The sequence below is a fragment of the Vulpes vulpes genome, chromosome 9, assembly GCF_048418805.1.
Source record: "Vulpes vulpes isolate BD-2025 chromosome 9, VulVul3, whole genome shotgun sequence".
Taxonomy (NCBI): domain Eukaryota; kingdom Metazoa; phylum Chordata; class Mammalia; order Carnivora; family Canidae; genus Vulpes; species Vulpes vulpes.
The window spans coordinates 104,150,047-104,165,128 of NC_132788.1; the positions used below are offsets into that span (position 1 = coordinate 104,150,047).

Sequence of the window (15,082 nt, forward strand, 5' to 3'; positions counted from 1 at the left end):
CGCAGGGTTTGGGAACCCGTGGCCACCCTGCTCAAGCCCCTTACCCTTGCCCAGCCCGGAAGTAGCCTTGGGGGCAGCCGCACAGGAAGCCGCCAGGGGTGTTGGCACAGCCGTAGCTACAGGGGCCGCCCCGTGTGGCACACTCGTCTACATCCTGGCAGCCACCCAGGGCCTGGTCAAAGTCAAAGCCAGAGGGGCAGACGCAGCGGAAGCCACCCAGCGTGTTGTGGCAGGAGGCGCTGCCGCAGGCCGCAGGGGACAGCACACACTCGTTTTCGTCTGTTGAGTGGGAGAGAGCCACAGAGAGAAAACGTGGGGCGCAGGAGGGCGGCCTTTGCACCCCCAGAGCCCTTTCCCGCAGCTCAGTCCACGCTCAGTTAACTCTGGCTCCTCCTTCAGAGCCCTGGGTCATCGTCAACCTCCATCAGGTTCTCCACCAGCCTGGGGGGGGGGGGTCTAGGGCGGACTAGGTCGGCCTCTCCCCCTACACTCCTTTACTCCCCCAGCCTTATAGTTGTCCTTCAAAGCATTTCTCCAAACTTCCCAGAAATCTGAAATGGTGGGACGATCTGGAACGCAGTTTCTTACTTGGCACTAGTGACATTTGGGACCAGGTCATTCTATGGTGGGGGCTGTCCCGTGTACCATTCAACATTGCGTGGCATCCTTGGCCCACACTCACTCAGTTCCAGGAGCACCCCCCTCCCCGTCGTGATGAGCAGAATGTCTCCAAGATACTTCAACGTGTCCCCAAAGGGGCAGAACCATTCCCCAATGAGAACGACCGGCCTGATTAACCCCTGTCCCCGCCACTAGGGTAGACACCCCAAGAGCAGGGCTGGCGTCTGCTGCTTGGCCCACTTCTGCAGCCTCAGAGCCTGATGCAAGGCGTGTCCCAGGCAAGCCAGAGCTGACGGAGGGAGGGATGAGTGTGCAGCGGGGGAGGCCTGCCCACCAGGAGGGACGGGCGTGGAGGCCAAGGTCTGCGTGGTCCCCTCCCCGGGGGCCAGACGCCAGAGGGCAGGGGAAAGACGGACAACTTAGCCTTGGACCCACCATCGGGGCAGGAGGAGGGACCAGAGAGAAGGCGGTGTCAGAGAGGCGGCTGGAGGGCAGGGACAGCCGCCCCAGAGAGGCGGAGGGAGGAGGGTGTCTGGGAGCAGCAGGCACCAGTGCCCTGGTGGTGCCCGGGGCAGGGGAGGTGGGGAGGTCTCCAGAGAGCAGGCCCCACAGGGGCAGAGAGTGAAAGCCAGACTGCAGGGGAGGAGCAGAGAGAGGTGGTAAGGATGAGGCTGCCCTCCGGAGGGCCCGGAGCACAAAGAGAAGCATGCGATGGAGAAGACGGGGTGCAGAAGGCCAGTCCCCCAGGCTGAGGGCCTCTGCAACGGCCGTGGCAAAGACGGGCACGCACGCTCCCGTCGCCCACTGCCACGCTCATGGCAGGCATCGCTGATCGATCCTGGCGCTGACTCAGAATCCTTCGCAGCTGAGCCCTCCTGGCCACCACTCCCTACGAACCGGACTTGAACTTTGCCATTGCCCTGTGGCCCCCGGACTCCCCAGCAGTGGGCTGGGGGACGCGCTACCTCCCAGGCCGGCCCATCTGTCCTCTAGGTAGTTGTGCCTGTCACGGGGTCCTGGGTGGGAGTGGATCCCAGTTGCCCGCCCCGACGGATTTTGATGCCCTCCCCACCCCCGGTACCTCCCAGTCCTGGACACTCACCCACACACTGGCTCCACTGGGAGTGCGGGGTGAAGCCCTGGGGGCAGCCACAGCGGTAGCCCCCCAGCTCATTCTGACAGCCATGCTGGCAGCGATGGGGCCCGTCACACTCGTCCACGTCTGCGAGACACAGACAGGGCCAGCGGGCTCGCCGGGCAACCCCCCACCCTGAAGCGCAGCCGGGGGTCTGGACCCCACCCAAAGCCCAGCTCTACCTTCACAGCCATGGCCTGAGCTGTCCGGGGCGAAGCCTTGGTGGCACTCGCAGCTGAAGCTGCCTGGCGTGTTGTGGCAGTGCCCGCGAGGGCCACACAGGCCAGGCTGAGCCAAGCACTCGTCATTGTCTGCAGGGGACACAGAACGGGCAGGATGGCCTGGCGGTTAGGGGATTTGTGTCTGGCCCATTGCCTGATGGATGGTGTGGCTTTGGGCAAGTCACTGATTCTCTCTGTGCCTCAGTTTCCCCTTCTGTGAAATGAGATCCGTAACTGTCCCCACCTCACGGAACTGCCCTGAATGGGTGAAATGACGCACATTGAGGACTTCACGTCTGAATCGCTCCTGCCCACCTCCAGAGCTGTGTGAGTGGAGGGGTGGGGGTGGGGGGGCTGACTGGCCCTCTGCGGGCCTGCTGCCCCAGCTACGGCTTCTCCTGGCTGCGTTTCCGTGACATTGACGTCATCGCATAAAGGACTTGGGATGGCACCGAGCACAGGAGTAAAAGATGAACAGAAACCCCTTTCCTGGGGTTACCAGTGCCCTCTGTCCTCCTGGAAACTCAACAATCATGAGATGTTGACCCGAGTTATCGATGGAATGTGGCCCCCCCCCGCCGAAGGCCTCGCAAATTCATATGTTGAAGCCCTAACCGCACAGTGATGGTATTTGGAGGCGGCACCTTTGGGAGGTGCTTTAGAGCAAGTTTAGGGGAGCTCGTGAGGGTGAGGCCCTGAGGATGGCGTGAGTGCCCTTGTAAGAAGAAACACCAGAGAGCTTGTGCGCTCTCTGCCATGTGAGCACACAGCGGAGGGCAGCTGTCTGCAAGCCAAGAGGAGAGCCCTTACCGGAAACCCACCGTCCTGGCCCCCTGACCTTGGCCTTGCAGCCTCCCAAACTGTGAGCGCTACGTGTCGTTGCTTAAGCGCCCTGGTCTAGGGTGTTCTGTTCCAGCCGGGCAAGCAGAGACAAGGCTGGTTACCCCACAACGTTGCTACGGTGGTAACGGCCCAAGCTGGGGCTTGCGGGGTGGGGGTGGGAGGGGTGCACCACACATTCCTGGCGGGCGACCCTAGCTTTGGCCTTCTAGAGTATGAAGATTCCTGACACTAGACACTTCCCGTTGGGGACCTCCTGAAATCTCTCTTGGGTACAAAACACTGGCGTGCGGCTTCTAAGCCAGAGGGGTCCTGTATCTGCTCATGGGTTCATCCCTCCTGTCTGAGCTGTCCTTTGAGGGGCCACAGAGACCAGCATCTGGCTCTACTGTGGTTTCTTTCCCTTGCACGCAGCAAAGCAAACCAAGCGTCAGGTGGCCGGGTGCCTCCAGTGGTCCTGTCAGTTTGATCTTCTGGTTCAGTCATCAGCGAACAGAGGCCCTGAGACCCAAGTCTGGCCCATTGGCTGTTTGTCGTAAATAAATTTTATTGGCACGTGGCTACGCGCATTCATTTATGATGATGCACTGTCTATGGCTGCTTTTGATTTACGAATGCAAGGCTGAGGATTTTCAACAAAGGCTGCATGAATCGCAAGCCCGAAAATATCTACTGTTGGCCCTTTTATAGAAAAAATTTGCCGACCTCTGAGCTAGTTAGCCCAAGCCCACCCACGAGGAGTGCAGGCTATGCAGGTGTTCCTTATGGGTGATCTGGAGCCTTCGATCTGTGGGAGAGGAGACCCACGTGAGCTGGCCGGGTGCATGGGGTGAGTGCACACGTGCCAATGCCACGTTAGGTGTGCTCCTCTTCGGAGACAGGGTAAATAACTTTACTGCGCAGAAAAAGGGAAACGCATCTCGTTTCAAGGCTCAGAAGGCTCTTCCCCACATGGACACACCGCTCGCTTCCTCACTTCCTTCAGCCCTTAGTAAAATGTCTCTTTTGATGAGGCTTCTCCTGATCCCTGGGTGAAAAATTGCAGCCTTCCCAATCTCGTTGCTCCGCTTTAGTTTTTCTTTCTGTCACGCCACAGGTCACCTTCCAACACGCTATAGTGTAACCTTGTTGTCTGCTTCTGTCTGGATTCCCTGCTGGCGGGGACTGTCCGCGACAATAGCAAGCTTGCCTCTTGCTAGAGGGCAAGGCAAATGGCTTCTAGAAAGGGACAGCTAGGGGATCTCTGGGTGGCTCAGTGGTTTAGCGCCTGCCTTCGGCCCTGGAGTCCCAGGATCGGGTCCCACATTGGGCTTCCTGCATGGAGGCTGCTTCTCCCTCTGCCTGTGTCTCTGCCTCCCTCTCCCTCTGTGTCTCTCAGGAATAATTAGATAAAATCTTTTAAAAAAAAAAAATAGAAAGGGACAGCTAGGAAATATGTGTGACTTTGTTGCAACTACTTGGCTCTGGCTCTGCTGTTGTAGCGCAAAAGCAGCCACAGACCCTATGTGAACGAATGGCCGTGACTGTGTACCAATAAAACTTTATTAACAAAAAGCAAGTAGGGGGCTGGGCCCGACCTAGGGGTTGGAGTCTGCAGACCTTTGGCCTAGAGCCCTGCCTAGTGCACAGTAGGTCTCAGGAAGTACTGACTGAGTGGGTTAGTGGGAGCCTGAGTGGGGCCACCCGTGGCTGTGCTTGGCCCTCAGAGGAGATCTGGTTCTCCCAGGCCACCAGACACTAAAAAGCGATGGGAGTGGTTGATGCCCCTGTAGCCTTGGCTTCTGAACCAACTCCCCCTCTGGACCCTGTGAGCCCCTGGGCTTTCGGGAGCACCCTGGGGAGACCCTAGGAGAGAGACCCGGCAGGGACAAAGGTAGGTGTCCTGGGCCAAGGTCAGAGGGAGTCCTCAGGGCAGGGCCCCATGTCCCCAGGGTAAGGAAGGAGATTGCTACCAGGACATGAGCACCAACAGAGCAAGGACTTTGTTCTGATCACCCCTGTGTCCCCAATGTCTGGCACACGCCAGGCACTTGCTACTTATTTGGGAAACGAGTGAAGGCCAGTGCCACGTGCCAGCTGCTGGGAGCGGGGAGGGGACTCACCAAGGCAGGCCTGGCGGTGCTGAGTGAAGCCGGGGGGACAGTGGCAGGTGAAGGAGCCGATGGTGTTGACGCAGAAGAACTGGCAGTTATGTTGCCTGGAGGAGCACTCGTCCAGGTCTGCGGCACAGACGGTCCCCGCGGGCTCAGGGCAGGGCCTCCCGGGGCTGGGGGCTTCCCAGGGGAAAGACCCCAGGGATGGTGTCCGACGCCACGCACTGGGGAGGGGGTGAGCATCTGGGGACGCGCCCGGGGCATCCCTGGGGGGCCGGAGCCCCACAGGGCCTGGGGGGGACATCACCTCTGCAGGTCCTGCCATCCTCCTCCAGCAGGTAGCCTCGGGGGCAGGCGCACAGGAAGCTGCCCTCGGTGTTTTTGCAGATGAAGGCACACGGCGTGGGGGCCTGGGCACACTCATCCACATCTGGAGGGTCGGCAGCATGCAGGGGGTCAGACAGATGTTCCCAGAGGCTCAGGGCCTGCGGTCTCCACTCAGGCCCTGCCGCAGCCTCCTTCCCACGTCCTAACCAATCAGACTCTGTGGGCTTCCATGAGGAGTTGGCACTTTTTCCGTAAAAGGCCAGAGAATAGACGCGTTTGGCTTTGTGGACCACGTGGTTTCAGTTCAAACTACTCAACTTGGCCTTTGTGGCAGGAAAGCAGCCGCAGAGGGAAGGAAAACAAGTAGGCAGGGCCGTGTGCCAATAAAACTTTATTAACAAGAACAAGTGGAGGGCCAGACTAGGCCCCTGAGCGGGGGCTTGTTGACCCCTCACCTGGATGAACCTCTCTGACCCAGTGTAACTGAAAATCTTAGGAGGCACAAAATAACAGGAGGAGAGTTGCCCAGGTAGGGTAGGGGCAGGGGCAGGACCAGGGATGCTCTGTTCCAGTTTTGCAGGCTGCACAAAGGGGGCGGGGCCGGGCCAGGGATGGGGGTGGGGAGGCTCACCCAGGCAGGCTGTGGCAGCAGCGTCCGGCGTGTACCCCGCCTGGCAGCGACAGCGGAAGGAGCCAAGGCTGTTGATGCACTCGCCGTGGGGGCACAGGTGAGCGAGCATGCGACACTCGTCCACATCTGGGGATAAGCGGGGCTCAGCCGCGCCGGCTGTCTCGGGTCACTGGGGCACACCTACACCCTCCTGCCCACCAGCCCTCTGCATGGGGCAAGGCCAGCCTCGACTTCCCCTTCCTGACCTCGCAGCCCCCACCCTTGGGTGTGAGTCCTAGCTCTCCTGGCAGAACACACTAGCGAAGCTCCTTCCACTATGTAGAGAGAACACCTGCCAGGCAGGGAGGGGGGACACCCTCCCCACAGTCCCACCAGGGCACCCATGCACAGGCGTGGAAGCACAGACAGAGATACACACGCACTGCACACCAGTCACACGGTGACGCACAGAATCACAAGGACACACGCTCACGGGCTCCTCTGTCCCCCCAGACACAGCCTGGCAAAGGCACTTCCTCCTCAGTCCTTGATGTCATGGCGGCTCACTTGGGATGACCTGTCTCACCCCCCCGACACGCTGGATGAGACGCACTCATGCAGAGAGACACTCACTCTCCCTCACACACGCACCTACCCTGGTGGACACACTTGCTAGATTCCAAAACACGCAGGTGGGCTCAGTCCCCCTCAGCCACGTGGCATGTACCCCTCATGCAGCCAGCATGCACAAAACACACACCAGCCCCTCCCCTCACTGGCACACACACACACAACACATGCTCACTAACACGCTCACACACAAGGAGGACGCACACCGGCTCGCACACCTGCTCACCCCTTCACCCAAGTTCATGCACACGCAGGAACGAATGGGCTCTGGTTCACACTGGTGTGCACACGCCAGCCTGCACAGAGGTGCACACGGTGCGCACACTCTAGCACCCTCTGGGACAGGACACGACCGTGAACAAACTCCCCCCTCACCTTGGCCTTCGGCGGTGTAGCCCGAGCCGTGCGGGCACAGGGCCCTGTGGACAGAGGTGCCGGGCAGGGGACAGAGCTCGCAGCGGGGCCCCCAGGCCCGGCCGCCCCCGCAGCAGCACTGGGCCCTCGTGACGGCCTCTCCGCTGCTCGACGGAGCCTGGCACACGGCCTGCAGCACCTCGGAGAAGCAGGGCCCCTGCCGGACGTCTGCGAAGGACGTGTGGGGGGTGGTGGGCGGGAGAAACACGCCGTCCAGGGCCCCTGGCCCCTGGCGTCCGGCGGCACTGATTGTCTCCCGAGGGCTCCCACATGTCTCTGACACGGCTCTGCGGGGCCCTGGGGTGAAATCCTCCAAACCACCGTCACCCGGCCCTGCTAGATGCCCTCTCGGGGTCAGAGACAGGCCCTGTGGCTGCAGAGCTGGGTGGCTGCCTGAGGTCAAAGGGCAGCGTGGGAGCCAGGGAACACCGGGGAGGGGGCACGGGGTGCTGGTACGCCGGACAGTGGGGACAGAGCAGAGGGACAATACCCAGGGCCGGTGGGAAGCAGAGAGGACAGGACGGGGTGCAGAGGAGGCTGCTGGCGACTCCAGGGGCCTGGCCTGTGGCCCTGCCTGGCGCTGGGGCATCGCGGAGACAGGGCTTGTGGGGCAAGAGGCTGAGCTGGCTCTGGGGTGAGCTGTGTCGGGGGGCTTGGCTTCGGAACTCCTTGGCAAGTGGGGGTGGCTGTGCCCGCCGTGCCTGGCCACACTCACCCTGGCACTCGGTGCCGGCAGGGCTGAGCTGGAAGCCCTCGTCGCAGTCACACTGGAAGCTGCCCACGGTGTTGACACAACGACCGTTGGCACACAGGCTGGGCTGGGTGTGACATTCATCCTCATCTGCGGTGGGAGGGATGAGGCAGGGTGCCGGGGAGGCCAGACCTCCCCGAGCCAGCCTCCCTTTGCCCTGGAGAGTCCCCTCCCGCCGCATTCTCTTGCTTTGACTTCCCTCCCCGCCCCCGGGGGGGGGTCCCTGCACCCCCAAAGCACCCCCATACCTGTGCAGCCGTCCCTGGAGTTGGACTGCGGCCGCAGGCCTGGGGGGCAGACGCAGGCGAAGGTGCCGATGAGGTTCTTACACAGCATGCCCCGTTCGTGGCAGTCCTGCTGACCGTCCGCACACTCGTCCACGTCTGTGCATAACCAGGGATAGAGGGTGGCCAAGGTCAGGCGCCCCATGGCCTGGCCCCGGGCTGTGGGGCCTGGATCCCACCTCCCTCTGGGGCCTCACCTGGGGCTGGGGTGAGGTCCACGCAGCACTGCACATGCCTAGCCGCCGCCCCCCCCACGCCCGCCCAGGCGTCTTGAGAGCTGAGGGGTCAGGACTGTCCACACACCCACGTCCCCTGCCCACATCAGGGTCTGTGAACCTGTCTGGTTCACCACGGTCCCTGGAGCACAAACCCCAAAGGAGCCCTGGAGGGCCCAAGTCCCAGCCCAGAGCGTCTCAGCTTTGACACTAAGGACATTTGGGCCCCAAGAACCCCTCGTGGGGGACACCATTCCACGCTCTGTGGTGTATTTAGCAGCATCCCTGGCCACCTGATGCCTGTAGCACCCCCCATCCTGCACCCAACTGTGACAATAGGAACTGTCTCCAGACATTGCCACCTCCCCTTGGGGGCCACAGTTGCTGTCCTCACTGTCCTACTCAGCTCTGGAGGGGCCACCTGACCTGTTAGACTCGGGACCCCGTTTTCAACAGAAGCACCTGTCACAGAAGGGCGCCCACTGCACCTCACGGGCCTCAGGGCTCCGCTCACTTCATCTCACCCTCGGGAGACCCCTACTCTTATGTCCCTGCCTTCTCCAGGATGGGGAGCCCCGGGGCCTGCCCAGCACCCACTGCTGCCCCTGCCCCTGCCCGTCCTACCTCGGCACATGGCCCCGTCCTCTCGCAGGGCGTAGCCGGCTGGGCAGGTGCACACGTAGGAGCCCTCAGTGTTGCGGCAGCGGAAGGCGCAGAGCAGGGGGTTCAGGGAGCACTCGTCGATGTCTGGGGAGGCCAAGGCAGAGGCCAGCTGGGCCGGTCGGCCTCTGGGGTCCATGCCCACCGCCCCCCAGGCCAGCCCCCGGCGGGGCCCCCCCACCAGTGCACAGCCCAGCTCCTGGGCGGGCAGGGTCTTACCCTCACAGGTCATCATGGGGCCAGGCTCAAAGCCATCAGCACAGGCACACTCGAAGCCTCCGATGACATTAGTGCAGGTGCCTTGGCCACAGGGATGCCCAACGGAGCACTCGTCTGTGTCTGGGGTCAGGGGAGGGTGGTCAGGGCCCACAGAGAGCCCCCCCCCCCTCAAATGATGCCCCTGGCTTCATAGGACCAGGTCCGGTGGCCCTTTGCACTGGATGCAGGGTGGGCACCCCAATCCCTCCTTCCAGAGGACGCGAGTTGGTTACGCACCGATGCAGCGGATGCCCGTGAAGTCCAGGCTGTAGCCAAAGGGACATTCGCAGCGGAACGAGCCATCGGTGTTGACGCAGAGGCCGTTGGTGCAGACGCTGGGGCTCTCCGCACACTCGTTCACGTCTGCGGGAGGCAGGGGTTGCAGGCACGGCATCTGTCACACCCAGCCACACCCAGGCTGCCTCCCTTCCCTCCGGGGGGCCCCGTGCGGTCCAGGGCCACCCACTGGCCAAGAAGGGAGCCTGACACTTGGGAACGGGGGCAGAGTACAGACAGGGCTGGGTGGCCGGGGAGGCAGGTGTGGTGGCCGGGAGGGGCCCTTAGCACATGGGTGAGGGGCTCACCTTCCCGAGAGTCATCCGGGCCTGGGACGGCCCCGTGGCCGAAGGGGCAGAGCTCCTGAAAGGCAGCTGGACATCAAGAGGGGAAGGGGGTGAGGGCTGGGAGCCGGTGCAGCCCCCAGGAGCCCCCTGAGCCGGTGTAGGAAACCAAAGGGATGCAGGCAGGCAGGTAAAACCCAAGGGGAGACTAGACAGGCGGGGCGGGGCGCTCACCGCTGCCCTCCTGAGGACACAGCTCACAGGGGTCGTCCCAGCCCTCGCCAGGCCTCTGGCTGCAACAGCACCGGGTCTTGGTGGTGTTGAAAGCTTTGGGCACAGAGCACTTCCCAGCCTCAAAATGGGTGAAGCAGAAACTCTGCCGCGTGTCTGTGGGGCGACCCCCGGGGAAACATTTGAAGGTCACCCGGTCCCCGAGAACGGGGTGCCCCGACCCTACCAGTGGCCAATCAGAACCAAGTGCAGGCCCTTGACCGTGGTGACTGGCTCCGAGATGGACATGTGACCCACCCTGGGCCAATGCGGGTCAGTCCTCGGGGCTTCTGCTGGACCCCCAGACACCCCTTTCAGTAATGCCCCACATCCACAGCTGTGGGGGTGCCCCCGAGGCAGGGAGAGCAAACTCAGCCACGGTTATTCCTGGCTCAGTAGCCCCTTTGTGGAGAGATGAAGCATCTGATCCTAGAGAGCCAGAGGACCTGGGACTTTGGACCCCAAATCCTTGTCTTGAGCCCCCAGTCCTCAGCCCGGACCTCTCATCAACCTGAGAAGTCCTCCAGGGCAGGTTAGGGTCTGAACAACAAATACTGGTGGAGTTACCCCGCCCTCCCCCACTGTTGCCTCTAACCTGGGAGAGAAGAGGCTGGCTCGGACTGGTGGAGGCTAACCAGGAGACGAAGCCAGCCCAGGTAGGGCAACTGCAGCCACTACAGGGCGAGCAAAGCCCAGGGGACCAGGTTAGCCCAGACTGGACCGGGATAGCCCTTTGTAGAAGTGACGAGTCTGGCCAACAGGTTGCCTGGACTAGACTAACCCCACTAACGCAGAGAAGCATCTCAGCCCAGACAGAGCTCTTGGAGATCCATACAGGAACCTGCAGCCCCCCGTATCTGGGTGACCCGACTCTTCTCTCCCTCTCTAAGCCCTGTGTGCTTCTTTGGGCCACACACTCACCAAAGCAACGGTGCCCATTGTCCGAGAGGACAAAGCCAGGTGGGCAGAGGCACTGAAAGCTCCCGGGGCTGTTGGTACAGGTGCCAAAGAGGCAGAGGTTGGGCTCCTCCAAGCACTCGTCGATGTCTGGAGGGGCAGGGACATGAGCTGGGTGGAGGGCATGCAGGACCTCCGCCAGAGTGGGACAGCCTCGGCTGTCAGGAGGGGCAGACAGAGCGGGGGCCGAGCCCGGGAGGGTCCAGCAACTGAGGCAGGACAGGTGCCCTTGGGACTCAGCATGAGCTGGAGCACCAGGTGAGTTGTGTCGGAGTGAGTTGGTGGTGGTGGTGGTGGTGGGGGTGGTGGGGGTCTTTCCTAGAAGGTATCTCCAGGTCAGGGATCATGGTCAGGGAAAGTTCATCTTTATTTTTATTTTTATTTTTGGAAAGTTCCTCTTTAGAGACCAACTTTGTACAAAGCTAACCAAGATCGGATACACTTAGCTTACGCTGGATGAGGTTAGCTCCAGGTAAGTGGTAGCCCAGAGAGAGCAGACCAGGGGAGGCCAGGCCAGGCCGATCGAGGTTAGCGCACCTGGTCCCGGGCCAGCCCATCTGCTCAGGCCAGACTGGTCCAGGTTAGCCAACACGGTACAAAGTCACCCAGATGCGCAATTACGCCAGTGGAGCTCGGGCCAGACTGGTCCTTGACCATCATTCATCGAGTAAGGAGTTCTAGATTCACCACGACCCCACACCCATGCCCCTTTTATAGGAGTCATGAGGAAGCCTGTGGGCCCCAGAGAGTGGCCAAAATGATCCTAACAGCAGTAATCGTGTATGGAGCCGTGTTGGGTGCTGTGCTGAGTACACCTCCACCCTCACCATGACCCCAGCTGGCCTTCCCATATTACAGATGGGGAAACAGAGGCCCGGAGATGTCTCCCCAGCCCCAGAGTGGGAGTTGGGGCTGGACACTCACCGACACAGCGGTCATTCTGCACCTGGAAGCCAGGAGGACAGATGCAGCGGAAGGAGCCCTCGAGGTTCTGGCAAGTGCCTGGCAGGCAGGTTCCCGTGAGGCTGAAACACTCATTGGTGTCTGTGGAGAGGAAGAGGAGGGGTCTCAGCACCCTCACTTCAGAAAACGTAGGTTTTTAAAGACAGCCTTACCCCTACACCACAAACCCTGTGAAAGCCTGGGTGTGACGCGCTAGTTTTCTTTCTTTTTATACCTTAAAATAAATGCACGATTACGAAACGGAACCGTGAGGACTTGGAAGTACCAACCGCAGGTAAACTCGGAGCAAGTGCTGGCAGAGACGGCTCCCACCGCAAGGCGGGACTCACCCACGCAGTTCTTCCCGTCGGCCGTGAGCTCGAAGCCATCCTGGCAGAGGCAGTGGAAGGAGCCGGCTGTGTTGAGGCACTGGCCAAATCGGCACACCTGCCCCGCCAGAGTGCGGCACTCATCCATGTCTGCAGAGGGGGTACGGGCAGGCGGGGTCACCCACGGTCCTGGGGCTCTGAGCCTCCCTTGCCCTTCCACCCACAATGACCTGACGTTGACGGTAGTGACTTTAATTTATCATATACCCATGTCCTAGGCTCTGTGCACTAACTATCCAAGGAGGCAGATACCAGTATTGTCACACTTTAAAATTGTCACACAATTTTTTTATTTGAGAGAGAGAGAGAGAGAGAGAGAGCACAGAAGGAGAATAAGAGGGAGAAGCAGATTCCCCGCTGAACAGAGAACCCAATGAGGGGCTCGATCCAGGAACCCTGAGGCCATGACCCGAGCGGAAGGCAGACGCTTGACCGACTGAGCCACTCAGGCGCCCCAGCCAGTATCGTAGCACTCGATGCTATGAATTTGCCTCTGGCTACTCCATTAGCTGAACCCCACAAATTTTGCTGTTTTCATTTTCATCTAATTCAAAATATTTTCTTTTTCTTTTTTTTTTTTTTTAGATTATGTATTTATTTATTCATGAGAGACACACACACACAGAGGCAGAGACACAGGCAGAGGGAGAGGCAGGCTCCCCACAGTAAGCCCGATGTGGTGCGCAATCCCGGTATTCCAGGATCATGCCCTGAGTCAAAGGCAGATACTCAACCCCTGAGCCACCCAGGCGTCCTCCCCGCCCTTTTTTTAAGTAACTCAAAATATTTTCTGATTTCCCTTATGATTTCTCCCCTGCGCTCTGGATTCTTCTATAGCAGTATGTTATTTAATTTCCAAATATTTGGGGATTTTTCTGGATGTCCTTCTGTGACTCATTTCTAATCCCCTTACATTCTGAGGACCCGCTTTGTGTGACTTCAATTCTTTTAAATTTGTTAAGGTTTGTTTTATGGCCCAGGCTATGGGCTTTCCTGGTAAATGTCCATGTGCACTTGAGAAGGACGTGTGTTCTGGAATGTTCTATAAATACTGACCAGGTCTTACGTGATTGACAGTGTGGTTCAGATCTTCCCCAGCCTGATTGATTTTCTCCTTGTCCCTCTCTTACTGAGGGAGGAGTGTTGACGACTCCAACCATATCTGTGGGCTTATCTGTTTCTTTTTATAGTTCTGTCCATTTTTTATGTCATCTGTTTTGAAGCTCTGTTGTTAGATGCATATGAATTTATGGTCGTCATGTCTTCTCAGAGAACTGCCCCCTGAGTATGTGATATCTCTTTGTTTCTGGTAATATTCCTTGTTATTACAGTCTATTTGGTCTCGTATAAATTAGGTAGGTACTACTACTAATCTCCCTTTTTGAAGAGGAGGAAACTGAAGCCTAGAGAGTGGATGACTTGTCCGGGGTCACGAAGCTGGCAGGTGCCAAAGCGGGGATTTGGAGTCTCGCCGCCTGACCCTGGAATGCATGCTTTCAACCACTGCACTCGACTGCAAGCATCACCCAGATCTTCGTCGCCCTCCTTGCACTGTCTACCTGCTGCCACCAACCTGAGTGTGAGAGACCCCCTGGCAGCTGACAATTGAAGAGGTGTGGGAACTTTTGTGGTTGACGCATTTTTTAGAGGGAGCACCAACCGTTGGGGTTGTTTTACTGAAGGGATCCCTGAGGCCAGATCCTTTATTTCAGAGAGGGACCCTCAAGACAAGCCAAGGACACACTTTTCCCGCCAGCCCAGGGGGCTCACCCACGCAATCTCCGCTGTGCGTTGCCACAAAGCCGGGGAAGCAGAGGCAGGTGTAGGAGCCGACTATGTTCTTGCAGGTCCCGTTTCCGCACGGCTGCCGGTCACACTCGTCGATGTCTGCCGGAGCAAAGCCCGCAAGCCCCATCCAGCTCACCCAGGGCATCGGGCAGCGCAGGGAATGAAGGCCTGGCTGGACCCAGCCTGCCTCCCCTGCATCTAGCCCTGGCCAAGTGGATGGGCAGCGACACCCAGGGTGGGGGGTGTGGGGGTGTGGCTAAGAAGTGCCCCACAACTATTTATTGCTATTTTGCAAACTTAGGCTTAAGGAGGTGAATAAGGCATTTACCCCACTTACCCTTAAGTGCCCGGACTCAAACCTGGTCTGTCTGTGAGCCAGGTGGATGAAAGCACTGTCATCACCCCAGGGGAGGTGTAGACTGTGCCCCTCTCCCCCACTTCGCAGCCTGGCTCTCCGGGAGGAAGCAGGCAGGGACTCTCACCTATGCACAGGGTCTGGTCCGTTGAGGCCCGGAAGCCACGGTGACAGAGGCACGTGTAGCTACCCTCTGTGTCCACGCAGTCACCGTGGCTACAGACGTTTGGGATCTCCCGACACTCGTTCCGTCCTGGGGGAGGGCAGGCAGTGTGGCGTCCCTGGGACCCCACCTCCACACACAGACACACACACACACACAGACACACACACACACACACACACACTGTTTGCTGAGCCCTTCCGTGCTGTGATGGGGAAGCCAGAGCTGCCTGGAAGCTCCGTATTCAAGCTGCTGCCAGCACATGATCTCATTCCTCTCCCAATCCCCATCAACAGGTGCTCGGCACCCCCACCACCCCATGGATGTGGCACCCCACAGCCACGGAGAAAGGCCCAGACAGAGCCATGCCCTACTCAAGTCACAGGGGACAGGGCCTAGCTTTGCCCCAAACCCCACACCCTCAGCCCCCTACCTGCACCCTGCTGGGGTCCCCACTCACCCACGCAAGCCCCGCCGGGCGATGGCTTGTACCCTCGGGCACACACGCAGCGGTAGCTGCCAGGGATATTGATGCAGTCGGCATTCTGCTGGCAGGGGCTCTCCCCGCTGGCACACTCGTTCATGTCTGCGGGACACAG

The 15,082-nt window shown here is 59.9% G+C and overlaps 1 protein-coding gene across 6 annotated transcripts in view; it reads right to left on the reverse strand.

Moving 5' to 3' along the window:
• Positions 1 to 15,082, reverse strand: part of FBN3 (fibrillin 3) — a 54,460-nt gene that overhangs the window by 2,669 nt on the left and 36,709 nt on the right. For all 6 annotated transcript variants that reach the window (XM_072721575.1, XM_072721571.1, XM_072721572.1 and 3 more), the window contains 20 exons: positions 14,944 to 15,069; positions 14,448 to 14,573; positions 13,948 to 14,064; positions 12,139 to 12,267; positions 11,771 to 11,890; positions 10,811 to 10,936; positions 9,854 to 10,006; positions 9,644 to 9,709; positions 9,297 to 9,422; positions 9,021 to 9,140; positions 8,766 to 8,888; positions 7,891 to 8,025; positions 7,607 to 7,732; positions 6,853 to 7,059; positions 5,869 to 5,994; positions 5,218 to 5,340; positions 4,920 to 5,036; positions 1,939 to 2,067; positions 1,724 to 1,843; positions 45 to 279 (listed from right to left, as the gene is read on the reverse strand). In XM_072721575.1, the coding sequence (XP_072577676.1) occupies positions 45 to 279; positions 1,724 to 1,843; positions 1,939 to 2,067; positions 4,920 to 5,036; positions 5,218 to 5,340; positions 5,869 to 5,994; positions 6,853 to 7,059; positions 7,607 to 7,732; positions 7,891 to 8,025; positions 8,766 to 8,888; positions 9,021 to 9,140; positions 9,297 to 9,422; positions 9,644 to 9,709; positions 9,854 to 10,006; positions 10,811 to 10,936; positions 11,771 to 11,890; positions 12,139 to 12,267; positions 13,948 to 14,064; positions 14,448 to 14,573; positions 14,944 to 15,069 (2,650 nt within the window). The remainder of the gene's footprint in view (positions 1 to 44; positions 280 to 1,723; positions 1,844 to 1,938; positions 2,068 to 4,919; positions 5,037 to 5,217; positions 5,341 to 5,868; positions 5,995 to 6,852; positions 7,060 to 7,606; positions 7,733 to 7,890; positions 8,026 to 8,765; positions 8,889 to 9,020; positions 9,141 to 9,296; positions 9,423 to 9,643; positions 9,710 to 9,853; positions 10,007 to 10,810; positions 10,937 to 11,770; positions 11,891 to 12,138; positions 12,268 to 13,947; positions 14,065 to 14,447; positions 14,574 to 14,943; positions 15,070 to 15,082) is intronic.